This window comes from Cervus elaphus, chromosome 7, assembly GCF_910594005.1.
Source record: "Cervus elaphus chromosome 7, mCerEla1.1, whole genome shotgun sequence".
Classification (NCBI taxonomy): domain Eukaryota; kingdom Metazoa; phylum Chordata; class Mammalia; order Artiodactyla; family Cervidae; genus Cervus; species Cervus elaphus.
The window spans coordinates 15,439,386-15,455,068 of record NC_057821.1 but is presented as its reverse complement, the minus strand read 5'-3'; the positions used below and the strand labels follow the sequence as shown (position 1 = coordinate 15,455,068).

The 15,683-nt window shown below is 49.0% G+C and overlaps 1 protein-coding gene across 1 annotated transcript in view; it reads left to right on the top strand.

Annotated features, from left to right (window-relative positions):
• Positions 1 to 15,683, top strand: part of LRFN2 (leucine rich repeat and fibronectin type III domain containing 2) — a 200,817-nt gene that overhangs the window by 143,804 nt on the left and 41,330 nt on the right. The window contains exon 2 of the mRNA XM_043907385.1: positions 12,293 to 13,717. Coding sequence (XP_043763320.1) covers positions 12,318 to 13,717 — 1,400 coding nt within the window. The 5' untranslated portion in view covers positions 12,293 to 12,317. The remainder of the gene's footprint in view (positions 1 to 12,292; positions 13,718 to 15,683) is intronic.

The following is a 15,683-nucleotide window of genomic DNA, read 5'->3' as shown; positions in this document are numbered from 1 at the left end:
TTAGTCTGCCCCTGGGAGCCAGAGTGCTCCTATTCCAACATGAAGAAAGACACATTAGGAATGCAGAGAGCAAATCCCAGGGTAATGGAGCCTGGTGTTTGCAATAAAAATTTAAATGTGCCGTCCTGGTGGCAATAGCGACTTTTATCTGATCAGCCTGTCAGCGTTTAAGAAGGCTGGGCTGTGTAAATGGCAAAAGCAAATTGAATTCATATTTACTGCCCTTGAGTCTGTGGGGTTTATTGTTTCCAATGGATTCATGTCTCTCTCCTCTTTCTCCCCTTCCTCCTTTTCCTCCCGGTTCTCCTTACACTTACAAGTACTTTTATTATCCGACAGCTCACTGGGAAAGTTGACAAGAGAGAAGGCTCTCTCTGTGCGTGCAGATTTTTTTTCCATCTGCTGCTCCAAGTGAACTTTCCCCGTTTATCTGCCCTGCCCTGTGCCCCGGGAGGCCGGCCTATATGAACTGCCTCCTCCAGTATCTTTTGTCCTCTGGCTTCCTGCATTTGGTTGCTGGGTCAGTGGGTTGTATCCATCCCTGTCTCTCTCCCGTGGCTGTAACCCTGCATGGGTTCTGGGAACTGCCCTCTGCCTTCACCCCTTCAGGCCAGGGGTGAAAGCGTTTGACAAGCCCTCCCTCAGTTGCCAGCCCCTGGGGGCCTCATCACCCTTCTTGGGTTTCCTTAACTCTGCCCATATGTGCATGCTCAGTCGCTTCAGTTGTGTCCAACTCTTTGCAACCTCACGGACTATAGCCCGCCAGGCTCCTCTGTCCATGGGATTTTTCCAGGCAAGAATGCTGGAGTGGGTTGCCATTCCCTTCTCCAGGGGATCTCCCCAACCAAGGGATCGAACCCACATCTAACCCTGCCCACACCTCTGTAAATAGTCGCTTCATGAAACATCCCTTAAGTACATCTTCGATTCTATCATCTGTTCTCCCTAACTGATGTCTCTTTGTCCCTTCTTTTCAGAAATGGGAGGGCACAGAGGGTGCTTTTCATAAAGTGGGAAGAAGCCTCAGGGGCTGGAGCTAGACCTGGACTGTGAGGAGGAGTTTGCAGAGAGGTGGAGAGGGCATACAGGCCTGGCACCCCAGAGGACCACCCACCCCGAAGGGCTGGACAGCCCTGCCTCACCACCCCTCCTGCCCCTGTAGGGCGGCTCGCCTGGGGCATGTGACACAGGACAGTCTAGCAGGCCTTTTCTCTAGCGAGACTTTTTCTCAAGACTTATGTCTGCTGAGGGAATTTGCGGCGTTAGGGTTAGCAAAGGTAGCCCCCACTGAAAAGTCCTCTTGCTTTCATGTGTCACCTTGTGAGTCTAGGTTGGCCAACAGGTGATGAGGATTCTGTCCCAAGGCCAGTTAAAGAGCGGACACTGGAGGTGGCAGCATGGGAATCCTTGTCTGTAACTGTGTCCCCCGTTGCAGCAGCCCCCTCCCTACTACCCACAAATAACCAAATAAACTCCCATCAAGCCAATTTGATTGCCTAAATTCTTTTTATTTGAATAATCAGAGGTGTTATTAGGAGTCCAAGATTAAACATGCTATGCTCGATGTTGTACCAAATGCACAAAAGCAAGGAAGGGTCGTAACCACAGGCCTGCCCAATGAGACAGCAACCTGCTCAGAGCAGCCTGTGAGCTTCCATGATATAATGCCGGCGGGCAGCCCCTGTGAGGCCCAGCCGTGGACCTGTGGGGAAGGGCTGCTGCAGGGAGGCTGGACCCTCACCTCGGCTTCCCAGGGTGGGGAGAGGAGAGGGGGCTGTGAGGAGGAGGAGGACACTGCTAATAATCCTCATCCTGAAGGAAGAACTGTGGGCAGATGCTAGACACAGCCCTGCCCTCAGGGAGCCCCAGTCTGAGGGGAGACACAGTCCTGCCCTCAGAGAGCCCCAGTCTGAGGGGAGACACAGTCCTGCCCCTCAGAGAGCCCCAATCTGAGGGGAGATAGAGCCCTACCCCTCAGGGAGCCCCAATCTGAGGGGAGATAGAGCCCTGCCCCTCAGGAAGCCCCAGTCTGAGAGGAGACTCACCCCTGCCCCAAGAAGCCCAGTCTGCTGAGTGAAATCCAACCCCTACTTCTACTGACCTTCAAGGCTGATATCCTAGTCAGATGTTAGTCTATAATTAAGTTCCCTAGTTGGACTAAACTTCAGTGCTATTCCACCGTTGCCTACATTGTAGCCTGGGTGGCTTGAAGAAGAAAAGCCAATTTTAATTTTAGCCAGAGCCAAACATAATGAGGAGAGTAAATCATAGAGTGAACATTCCCCAGCCAAATGGAAATGAGTTTTGGATTATCTGCCGCTTTGAATTATCCACCCCACTGCTCCCTTCATCACCAAGGTCCTAGAGGGGACCACACACTCCGTTTGCTCCCCTGAGTGTGGGGACTAGGAAGAGGCTAGGGGTACTTGAGGGTGGTGCTGGTGAGTCAGTGAACCTGGGGATGCTCTGTGATTTAGAGCAGAGACAAATGAAAGGGCTAAAATGGCAGACTGGGTCATTGGATGTGAATCTGCTGAAGAAGTCCTTGGGAGAGAGAGCTGGGACTGAAAGGCTGGATTGATTAGAAGTGCATCCCTGTGTATCCATATTCTCCACACTCCACCTCTGAGGTACAAAGGAAGCAGGCCCCCAGGTTCTGAAAGCTGAAGCCTTGCTTGAGGCTTCAGGTGACAGAATCAAAAAGATGCTTGAAATGGGGGAAGGGGTTATCGCAGAGGGAGAGTCTTGAAAGTCATGACTGAACCAAAGCTCAAAATCTCTGTGTGAAACCAGAGCCCCCACACACTCACACCTGAGGGCTGCAGTGGACGCTGACAGGAGGATTATGGGGAGGAAGGCCGAGGCCTAAACTGCTGTTGTGAGCTGCCAGCCCTGCGGGCTGTCTGTGTCCCCTAAGCCGGGCCAGATCACAGGCAACCATGGAGATTAATGTATTCATAGTTGACAACACGCCCACAAAACAGTATTTGTCCCTATCAAAGCCGAACGAATAAGCTCGCCTCCTGTCCCTCACACACCCTCTCCTCGCAGACAGCCTCATTCACTTCCAGGCCCTCATTCGTAAAACCAGGCCCTCCTTCACCCACACAGCCCTCCATTCACGAAGCACACAAGTTCTCTCAGTCATCACCTCCATTCATGCGACGCCCCCTCTCTCACACACAAAGGCACATTCAGTCAGACACGCCCGCTTCTTCACACGTACACACACCTCTCCACTCACAATCCACACCCCTCCGTTCACAGGTCTTCTTCATTCACACATAAACACTCACCACGCACACACACTCATCCGCATATTGGCTCACACAGGTCTCAAGACAAAAGAGGACTAGTGTTCCACAACCCCGGTTGTGACTACATTGGGGAGAAGACATTTTTCCATTCAACTCTCAATACCAACCATTTGCGTGGCAACTAAAAGTCCCTTTCCTTGAGTGAGTGGCCTGTTTGTGTCAGTCTTTGACAAGAATGTACATGGCTTTTGGATCAACTTTTTTTTTTATTCCCAATGGTCCAGGCTCAGTGGGTATCTTAAATCCTGAGAGTTATAATTAAGAAGTGTCCCCTGGGCTGGATTCCCCAGAAATGGACTTGAAACAAAGATTTGAGTATAAGTGGTTTATGCAGCCCGTGATGACAGGGCACCCGGAAAAAAGGAAGATGGGTAGGAGGTGAGATAAAGAGGGGGACACAGCCAGGACAGGATGTGTAAGAAGCAAGTTACTGCGAAGGGCCCCCAGGGCTCATTCTCACTGGGGACCTGGAGGAGACTGTGCAGAACATGCTTTGAAGTGGTCCCGCCCAACCAGTGAAGAAGCTGACGGGTTTATCCTTCATCCCCCTTGCTGGCCTTGGTTGGGGGTCTGCTCTCCAGGGCATGAATTTGCCCCAGCCTGCCTGGCCTGCCCCAGATGGGAGTGAGCACGCTCCTGCAGTAAGAGGGCGTGAATAGAGCATCGAAGGTGCCCAGGTATATGCTGGAGCACTCATCCATCCATTCATTTGGTCATTCATTCATTCCTTCTCTCCTCGATCGTCCCTGGTGCCTGCTCTGTACTAGGTACTGGCTTTGCTACTGGGGATTCAGAACTGAACAAAATACAGTTTCTGCCAAGAAGAGGTTCCCAGGTGAATGGGGTAGAAGACAGGGAAACACATAATTACACTGCAATACAATAAAAGCTACCGAGGATGCTTTAACGCGGAGGCAGAGGGCTGTCACCCAGAACAGAGAGGAAGCAGTTCTGAGCTTAATAACTTACTTACCGTAACAACTGCTTACCTTGCACAATAGAAGTTTACACAGAATCTAAATGGGCTCAATCTGCCCTCGGATGTTTTAGATTCCATTTCCCCCTTTTCTTTCCTGTTACCTCTGCTATCTAAGACTGCTCTTTCCAGCTAGTTTATGAAGCAGTCCCGGGAGTCAGGATGTGGTTTCTGTCTCTGTGGCTTTGCCTGGGGACAGCACAGGGAAAGTTTTTGCCCATCCTGTGTGGGTGTCTTTCTGCAGCAGCGGAACTTGGACCTTCCAAGGGCAGAGGAATCCCTTGGGGATTTCACTTTTTCTGTCTCTCTCTCTCTCTCCCCTTCTCTCTCTTTAGACTAGAAGCTGTGATTCCAATATCAAAATTGAAGCTGCCTGAGGTCAAAGACTGGACTTCCCAGGTGGAGCCAGTGGTAAAGAACCTGCCTGCCATTGCAAGAGACATAAAAGACGCAGGTTCGATCTCTGGGTCAGGAAGATACCCTGGAGGAGGGCATGGCAACCCACTTCAGTATTCTTGCCTGGAGAATCCCAAGGACAGAGGAGCCTTGTAGGTTATAGTCCATGAGTTTGCAGAGTCAGACATGACTGAAGCAACTTAGCATGAGGTCAAATACTATGCCTCCCCCATCAGATAAAGAGATCTCTGAAGTCAGGAGCTATCTTCTTCTCCAACACATTCATTGAACTTGCCCCCTCCCTTCTTTCTAGAAGGATTCCTATACAAGGCAGCATCAGAGAGGGGAATGGGAAATATCAGTTCTCTGATAATAACTCATTTTTCTTACCCTTAGAAGAAGCCCCAAACTGTTACTTCTGGATGGCCTGGAAGGTGGCGGTGCTGGCGATGGGGCAAGGGCAGGGCTGGAAGCTTCAAACTGGAACCACCCACCAGGCTGGGGGCAGGGTCACCACCTGGCAACTCCTAGACCAGAGAAGCAGCGTCTTCTGGAAGTCCATGTCTGGAAATCAAGTTTCCTTTTCCAGTCCCCTGGCTCCAGAGTCGGTCCCTTCAGGGCTGTCTTGAGTGGTGTGATTTATGGGGAGCAGCCAGCTCTCTGCGAGGGTGAGATGCAGGCCTCTCCTAGTAGATTCAAACCCCTCCCACTCTTATTAATTCACACTTTCCCATCAGCCTGGAGCACCCTGGAGGGGCCATTTCTTTTTACCTGAAGCAGAGACAGGCATCTTACTTGATTTACAGGCTCCAGGGGCGGGTGGTTCCTCGGCTGGTTGCTAAGGTATCTTTTAAACGGAAATCGGGGTGGAGAGATATCACATATATCGTGCCAGCCATCTGCTAAATGTTGCCTCTTCTGTCTGGAACAGCTTGAGGTGGTTCTGATGGGGAAGCAAGGCCCAGGGGCTGAGGGAAGTGGGGGAGGGAAGTCTGTGGTCTCCATATCAAGTGAAGGAAGGGGAACTTTCATTTTATGCCACCATGTCTACCATGTCCCTTAGCTTTCCCCTTTCTGTCCTCATCTTTCTTTTTTCCCTTTTGTTTTAAATGTAAAATCCCATCTGGAGATTCTGACTACAAACCACCAGCCTCGTTCCATAACTGTAAATCCATTGCCAGTATATTTAATTGTGTGTGTGCATCGCATGTGTGTGTGTGTGTGTGTGACTCACTACCGCTGGGCCTGACAGGTGGGTCTTCCTGAGCCAATGAGACCTCGGCTTCTGAGAACACCAACCTTCCTTCCAGGCCCCTCCCCAAGCAGGAAACTCAAGTGCCCAAATTTAGTTGAACAGCTGGGCCGTCCCAGGTTACTAAGCAATCTCGTAGTAGAGGCAGCCAGTTTCTATGTACACCAGGCACGTGGAAGCCTCTCGAGTGTCTCTTCTCCATCAGGTTCTTCTCTCTCCTCTTCTACTATTATGACGGCCCGGAGCTAGACTCTCCTGAGTTCAAACTGTGATTCTTCTTGGGGGAGCTGGGAGAGTTTGGGCAGGTCCAAACCTCTTTGAACCTCAGTTCCTGGTGGTTAAAATAGGGGTAGCTATACTCAGGTCGTCAGGTATGGAAGGGCAGGTTGCTCAATGGACAAGCCTGCTCAGCTAAGGAGCTCTCCAAACACCCAGTGGGGACACCTTTTTCTAATTACACGAGAGCACCGTTGGACCAGGCTTAGCACTCACCTTGCAGAGTTGTGAAAACCAAGTGCAGAACCTAGGGAAGGAGAGAGGAGACACTGTTCCTATCCTGGGTAAACTCCTAGAGCCGTGCTGATTTTCTCAGGCACTGTAGGTCCAGAGGAGACTGTTTCTTTTCCTCTCCAGCTCATTGCCTCTGTTTCTCTGGCAACTTCCCCGACTCACCCCTCCCCTCCGCAAGTCCTGGCTCATAGACATTCTGAGCAGACAAGGTCTGGCTCCCTTGCAGATGGATTCTTCCCATGAAGGCTGATTCTGACATTTGATACCAGCATCCATTTCACAGCCTCCTTCGGATCCCCACGCACCTTTCTCAGTTTTGCCCACAAATAATCCTATGGCCCCTCCTGCCTGCTTTCATCAGCTTCTTTGTTCCTGATCCCAGCCTTCTACTCCTAATCTCCACCTCTCCGTGGTCCCCTCCACCACCTACACCATTCCGAGATGCTAAGAGGGACCTGGGTTGCTCCTTCTAGCATTTGCTAAAATCCCTTCTCAAAAGAGAGAGCCCTCTGCCCCCTAGGGTGTGCACTAATTGCCTGTTATTCACCCTGTTCCTCTCACCTCCCTCCCAACTTGGGGTTTAAGCTGCTTTTTGTTGGCTATATGAGAGTAATATATTAAGTGACAGTTCTCAGAATACAATTTTAATTAAGATTCAATAGTCACGTTCTGTCAGTAATCTTCCATGCTGATTACTTAAAATATATTTACCCAGCTCTATTATGTCACTGATTTGAATTCATTAGACGTTTGTTAATCCTCAACAAACTTTTTTTTAAAATGTGGTTTGTTTAGCATAATTTACAAGGACAAAACTGTTTGAAACCATGGGCCCCATGCATCCCAAAGTGTCCAGGGATGCCTCGTCACTCTCTCCCAGAGGGCAGCCAATGGAGGCAGGTGGGAAAGGGACAAGGATGCCCTGGGACAGGGTGGTCGGTCCATGTGACACTGATGTTGCTTGCCCATACTGGTCAGCCTTCCAGGACACAGGGCAGGGCTGGAGAGGGTGGAGAGAAGATCTGGAGGGGCAGTGGTGGATACCCCCCACAGGCACCAACGGCCTCGGCCCTGAACTCACACATACCTGACAATGATTATTACCGATTCTTATGTGTGCTATGATGGGAAGACGTTGGGAAGTGCTGCTGAGCCTTCAAAAATGCAGGGTTGATGGTTGCCAGAGGGGAAGGATGGGAGGAAGGGAAAGTTCGGGAGTTTGGGATGGACATGTACACACTGCTGTATTTAAAATGAATAACCAACAGGGTCCTACCATATAACACAGGGAATTCTGCTCAATGTTATGTTGTAGCCTGGATGGGAGGGGAGTTTGGGGGAGAATGGATACATGCATATGTATGACTGAGTCCCTTTGCCATCCACCTGAAACTATCACAACACTGTTAACCAGCTACACTCCCAATACAAAATAAAAAATTTAAAAGAACAAGAAAATGCAGTGTGACAAGAGCTCATAAGGAGGATGCCTTTCTCAAACCCTGTCCCCTTCCTCCATAAACATACACATGCACATACATACATGCACACAGGCACACAGCCACCTCCAACTTAACTAGCAAGGGATATCCTGGGTGTGACTGTCACTGTCCCTGTGTCCCCAGTCGGCACAGGGGATACCTCTCACCTCTCCTTGAGCAGATGCAGTGGCCAGAGACATATTCTATGACCACAGTGAGCCAACCTGGAGAGCATAGCAAATGACTGGCAGAAGATGCTTCTGAAGCTTCTGTGTGACCAGGCCACCCCACAAAGATGGTTTTCTCAGCTGATTAGCCAAGTGAGTGTTGGCTCTGCCCAGGGTTGATACAGAACTCAGTGACAGTACCAGAAATTCACTGGGCTCAGCACCACAATTCAATCATTCATTCATTCATTCCATACTCATTGGGCAACTTACTATTAGGTAGGTGTGGTATTGGTGCTAAGATACAGTGATGGGTGGACATGATAGATACATTCCCTGCCTCATGGAGTTTCTGGTCTAGGAAGGCAGACATGTAAGTGATTAAGGAACTATGTCAGTGTGGTGAGCGATACATAGGACAAGTATAGGGCTGTTGTCATTCAGTCACTCAGTCATGTCTGACTTTTTGTGACCCCAAGGACTGCAGCATGCCAGGCTTCCCTGTCCTTCACCATCTCCCAGAGCTTGCTCAAACTCAAGTCCATCGAGTTGGTGATGCCATCCAACCAGCTCATCCTCTGTTGTCCCCTTCTCCTCCTGCCTTCAATCTTTCCCAACATCAGGGTCTGTTCTAATGAGTCGGCTCTTCGGTGAGTTGGTGGCCAAAGTACTGGAGCTTCAGCTTCAGCATCAGTCCTTCCAAAGAATATTCAGGGTTGATTTCCGTTAGGATTGACAGGTTTGGTTTCTTTGCAGTCCAAGGGATTCTCAAGAGTCTTCTCCAACACCATAGTTCAAAAGCATCAATTCTTGGTGCTCAGCCTTCCTTATGGTCCAACTCTCACATCCATACATTACTGCTGGGCAAACCATAGTTTTGACTAGATGGACCTTTCTTGGCAAGGTAATATCTCTGCTTTTTAATATGCTGTCTAGTTTTATTGAGTATAGGTTACTAAGGGGAAAATAGCAGGAGCATCTGTTTCAGTCTAGAGAGGCTTCCTGGAGCAGGTGATATTTAAGCTGAGCCTGGAGGTAGACTAGGAGTTTGGTTAGGCAGGACTGGAGGTGGGAGAGAAACCAGGAAGAGACCAGAACAAGGAGGAAGTCCCAGAGCAAGAGCAGCCTGGCATTTATAAGTGAAAAATGTTGAGTGTTGTTGGAGCAAGAAGAACAAAGGGAGAGAGAGTTGGGAGAAATAAGGTGAAAAAATAGGCAGAACCAGCTCTTGCAAAGACTTCTTCTTATGCCAAAAAGATAAGAAGGTCAATGTAGATGGAGGAGATTCCTGTTTGTGTTATTAGGACTCAGCTAAGTGTGAACCTAGAAGGTCAGACATATTTGCTTGTTGAGAAAGTGGCAGGCGGACACCTCTGGGGCAGATGTGCCTGGTGGGACCAGGGTCAGGGCAGGCTGGTACCCTTCATGGAAGAGGTCAGTAAGAGCAGGGACTGGCAAGGTGGGCAGTTGCTCATGGGACTTCAGAGCAGAGTTGCATGGAATTAGGCATGCTGACAAAGACTTTTAATGAGGGTGACCATAATGAAGATGAAAAGGAGAGAAATCCTGTGGAACAGAGGTAAGCAAACTTTTTCTGTAGAGGGCAAGACAATAAATATTTTAGGCTTTGCTGGCCCCATTCTATCTGTTGCAACTACTTACTCCCACCATTGTAACATAAAAAAAGAGCCATAGACAATTTGCAGATGTGTGCAAGGCTGTGTTCTAATAAAACTTTATTTACAACTACAGGTGGCAGGCTATATTTGGCCCCTGGAATACACTTAGCTAACCCCTGCTCCAATGGTGCTGTCCAGTGTTGAAGCCCATAGCCACGTAAGACTATTGAGCACCTGAAATGTTCTCTAAGTGTTAAATACTCTTAGATTTTGAAGACTTAGTACAAATAAAAAAGAATGCTACACACCTCATTCATAATTGTTTGTATTGATTACACATTGAAATAATATTTTAGATACAGTAGGCTAAATTAAATACCTGACCAAAATTGATTTCACTTGTTTCTTTTCACTTTTTTAATATGGCTGTGTAATTTAAATGTAATTTAATATGTATGTAATTTAAAATTACATTTATGGCTCATGGTACATTTCTATTAGACAGTGTTATTCAGGAATAATCCTATAGATGAAATGTAGAGTAAATTTCTAGCCCTAAAGGATCTCAGGTGGGAGATTTACCTTTAAAGAGATACAATGATGGAATTCAAATCTTCACAATAAATTAATATTCAATTGGAATAGGTTTTTTTATTTACAAGGCATTTTTTTAGAAAACCATAAATATTTACTGAGATGTAAAAAAAAGTCTTGCTATATAAAGAGATGTCTCATATTTCATAGAAGATAGACTGACAAATATGTTAATTATTCTAAATTAATTTAGAATGGGTTTTAAAATTTACTATGTATCTGGGTTTTTTGTATCAGCTAGTTGTCTGCATCTGTGCTCCTCAAACAGAGCAATGGAGCTCTGCTTTCTCAAGATATTAATACTTGTTATGCAAAAAAGGAGTATATTTAACTAAAAAAAGAAGCCACACAGAATTAAACATTAATCCAAATTTCTTTACTGCCACAGAATTTCTCAACCCTTCTGAACTTGCTAGTGTGTAGAGAGCTTTCGCAAGAGAGGGTATGCTTCCCAATTCACTGGCCTTAGGCATTTTCCTTGTAGAACTCAATTCACACTCCTAGAAGGCAAATTGAGACGTGCTGGTCTGTGTGATGCAACAAAACCAGCGTGCATGATTTTCCAAAAGTCCAGCTCAGTGGATGTTTTTAGCACCACATAAATAGAGCCACACTGGGTGCAACATGGAATCGTGAGAAAACTAGAAGATTTGAAGGTTCAAAGACATGAACCAAAGCCCCACCCTTCCTTCCCTGGATAGCCATTCTTGCAAAAGCACATTCTATGTGAAAGGCGGTGCTTTAGGCCTTTTATTCGGGGGTGAATTATAAACAAGTCCCAACTGTTTGGAGCTTTGTTGCCATTGAAGAAGACAAACAGTAACAAGACACATAGATGAAATCTACAGTAAGGTAGATAGTGATAGATTCCAAGGAGAAAGCAGAGCAAGGAAGAGGGATATGCACAGAGGGTAGGGCCTCGGTGAAAGTGACTTTTTCATAAGGACCTGAAGGAGGTTCTCAGGCTGCGGACAAGTCCTCATTCATATACACTGATAAGTCCTTCTCTGTGAAGGGTGTTCCTGAAGCTCAGATGAGGTAATTTATATGAAGATCTGGGCAGGGGATCAGTACATACTGAGTGCTCAGAAGAAGTCTATGCCTTGGTTTACCATCCCACCCCCTTCTTCACTCCCCTAAACTCCCAGAGACTTACCCACTCTGTGGATTCTCCATGATGAAGAATTTATCCAAAGCCAGTTCCCCACTTACCCTGGCAGCTCCCAGGGACAGCTCTCTCCTTGTCCACCTTCTTGTTCTTAGGGGATGCTGGTCCAATCTGATTTCACAATGAGCCTAATCCAGTTAAGAAGGCAAAACCGCTTCAAAAGTCTACTATAATGTACGTTTCAAATCCAAAGATTACTAGACAAACCACCGCTATGGAATTATCCATCCATCCATCCATCCAACAAGTATTGAGCACCTACTGTGTTCCAAGCACTGTGCTAGATGCACTGTTGTTGTTAGTCACCAAGTTGTGTCCGACTCTTTGTGACCCCCAAGGGCTGCAGCCCGCCAGGCTCCACTGTCCATGGGATTTCCCAGGCAAGAATACTGGAGTGGGCTGTCATTTCCTTCTCAAGGGGATCTTCCCGACCCAGGGATTGAACCCGTGTCTCCTGCATTGGCAGGCAGATTCTTGACCACTGAGCCACCTGGGAAGTGATTAGAGCGATGAACAGAACAGACAAAAGTGCCCGCCCTCCTGGAACTGACATTCTAGTTGGGGAGATAGAAAGTATTCCATAAACATAATTAACAAGTAAATCAAGTAGGCTGTTCCAAGGCGATAAGAGCTAAGGAAAAAGGAAACAGAATCGTTATCAGCGGGATTGCCAGAAGAGATCACTCCTGCATGAGCAGCTGCCGGTCTCTCCTGCTCCCTAGGGCAGCCGGTAGGTGTAAGGGAGGGCGCTGGGGTTGTGAGCGCGTTAGGAAATCACCTCCTGACCCTGACCTTGTGTCCCTCCCTTCCAGGCACCACGGCCTGAGTGACCAGACCATGGAGACCCTGCTTGGCGGCCTGCTGGCGTTTGGCATGGCGTTTGCTGTGGTCGATGCCTGTCCCAAGTACTGCGTCTGTCAGAACCTGTCTGAGTCACTGGGGACCCTGTGCCCCTCCAAGGGGCTGCTCTTCGTGCCGCCGGACATCGACCGGCGGACAGTGGAGCTGCGTCTGGGCGGCAATTTCATCATCCACATTGGCCGCCAGGACTTCGCCAACATGACGGGGCTGGTGGACCTGACCCTGTCCAGGAACACCATCAGTCACATCCAGCCCTTCTCCTTCCTGGACCTGGAGAGCCTGCGCTCCCTGCACCTCGACAGCAACCGGCTGCCCAGCCTGGGGGAGGACACGCTGCGGGGCCTGGTCAACCTGCAGCATCTCATCGTGAACAACAACCAGCTGGGCGGGATCGCCGACGAGGCCTTCGAGGACTTCCTGCTGACGCTGGAGGACTTGGACCTCTCCTACAACAACCTCCACGGGCTGCCCTGGGGCTCCGTGCGGCGCATGATCAACCTGCACCAGCTGAGCCTCGACCACAACCTGCTGGACCACATCGCGGAGGGCACCTTCGCCGACCTGCAGAAACTGGCCCGCCTGGACCTCACCTCCAACCGGCTGCAGAAGCTGCCCCCGGACCCCATCTTCGCCCGCTCCCAGGCCTCGGCTCTGACCGCCACGCCCTTCGCCCCACCCCTGTCCTTTAGTTTCGGGGGCAATCCGCTGCACTGTAACTGCGAGCTTCTCTGGCTCCGCAGGCTGGAGCGGGATGATGACCTGGAGACGTGCGGCTCCCCGGGGGGCCTCAAGGGCCGCTACTTCTGGCACGTGCGCGAGGAGGAGTTTGTGTGCGAACCGCCGCTCATCACCCAGCACACGCACAAGCTGCTTGTCCTGGAGGGCCAGGCGGCCACACTCAAGTGCAAGGCCATCGGGGACCCCAGCCCCCTCATCCACTGGGTGGCCCCCGATGACCGCCTGGTGGGGAACTCCTCCAGGACCGCCGTGTATGACAACGGCACCCTGGACATCCTCATCACCACGTCTCAGGACAGCGGCGCCTTCACCTGCATTGCCGCCAACGCCGCCGGGGAGGCCACGGCCACGGTGGAGGTCTCCATCGTCCAGCTGCCGCACCTCAGCAACAGCACCAGCCGGGCGGCGCCCCCCAAGTCCCGCCTCTCGGACATCACCGGCTCCAGCAAGACCAGCCGCGGAGGCGGAGGCAGTGGGGGCGGGGAGCCTCCCAAAAGCCCCCCGGAGCGGGCTGTGCTAGTGTCCGACGTGACCACCACCTCGGCCCTGGTCAAGTGGTCGGTCAGCAAGTCTGCCCCGCGGGTGAAAATGTACCAGCTGCAGTACAACTGCTCCGACGATGAGGTACTGATTTACAGGTGAGCCGGGGCTGCCGCAATGCAGGGAGGTGTCCAGATGGGCCTGGAGGAAGTGATGGGGAGGGTTTAGAGCTGTTCCTAACTATGCCACGCTCCCACCCCCCACCCCCGCCCCCCAGAGGTGTTTGTGCGATTCCAGGGACAAACTGTGCCATTTGTGCAGGTGAGAGGAAATAGAATGAACATTATGTACAAGTTTAAGGAGAGGGTACCCTACATGTGCAACCTGAAGAGATGTGTGTGTGGGCAGATGGTGCCTCCCAGAGGTCTGACGGTGGTAGGTGGTCTCAACGACTGAGCTCCGAGTTTTCTTCTTATTTTTTAAAATTAATTAATTTATTTTAATTGGAGAATAATTATTTTACAATATTGTGATGGTTTTTGTCATATATCTACCAACATGAATCAGTCACATTTGCGCCTTAAATGGAAGGTACGCAATAACCATAAGCAGACCTCTTGGCCAGAGGATCTGACTCCGTCAATGAAGGATGAATTTGGCTTTCACCTAGATTCGTAGGCAGTCATGGCTAAGGTCAGGAAGTGTAGAATTCAGATCATCACTCTGCCATTTGCTAATCATTTAATTCTCTTGCCCTGCCTCAGTTTTCCTCATCTGTAAAATGGGGATAATCCATGCCTGACTTAGTCTGCGAGTGAAAGTGAAACTGTTAGTTGCTCAGTTGTGTCCAGGTCTTTGCAACCCCATGGACTGTAGCCACCAGAGGCCTCTGTCCTTGGAATTCTCCAAGAATACTGGAGTGGATAGCCATTCCCTTCTCCAGGGGATCTTTGCAACCAAGGGATCAAACCTGAGTCTTCTGCACTGCAGGCAGATTGTGTACTGTCTGACGCACCAGGGAAGCCCAAACTGGCTGAAAGAAGAAAAAGGGAGAGCTGATGTTCACGTAACTGCAAACTCAGCAACCTGCCTCAGACCCAGCTAGATCAAAGGGCCCACAAGCATTCTGCACTCAGTTTCTTTGCTTCCCTAAGTTTCGTTTTCTTCTGGGTTTGCCTTCATTGTCAGACACCTTTTTCTTCTGGGCAGCCCTAGAAGCAGAGCCTCCCTCTCCCGGTTGTTCCGCCAAAGTCCTGGATGAACTCTGATTAACCAGAGCAGGTCATGTGAGCCAGTGGATATTAGGTCATCCTGCCCAGCTGTCCTGACCTCTCTGGGTGTCAGTCTTTTCATCTGTAAAATGGAGATAGTAGTGTTGACTTTGTCGATCTGCTGTGAGGATCAAAGGGTCATTTCTTAGGCTGGTAGAAGGGAGGTAAAGACTCAAAAGCTGCAACAGAACTGTTTAAGTTGTTCAGAAGGAAGTTGAAGTTCAGAAGAAGTTGATCCATCAGATGATGGATCCAAGCTAAAGGGTCAGGGTCTGACCACAGGTGTGTTTCCTTTGCAGCCAGATTCCCACTTGTGTTAAACATGACAGATGTGGCTTAGAGTCTTACAGCTCAAGGAATGTATGGTTTCTTTTGAAATCCTGTGTGTTTTATCTTATGCATTCAAAATAATTATTCTGAGAAGGGATCCCATAGACTTTACCAGACAGCTGAAGGGTCCATAGTGCTAAAGAGCTCAAGAACCTTGATCCATTGATGAGGTTTCTTCCAGCTCTGACTTTCTCACTTGATGAATAGGTCTCTGGATGGAAAGGTGTGGACAAAGAAAGGCATTTATTCACCAAATGAAGTTGGTGAGATGAGCACCATGGACTCTGGTGGAGCCAAGGAACTTCCCTTACCTTGTGTCATATATGTGGCTTGTCTGGAGGGTGGTTTCTTTCTCAGGATGTAAAGAAAACAGCAGTAGAACTTAACTGAAGTATATGCATTCATATATATATATATATGAAATTAAATGATACACATTTTTATATATGTGACATACCTGTGAAATTAAACAATATACATATGTATTTTTCTGCTTACAAAAGTAATAGTCTTTATAGAAAAC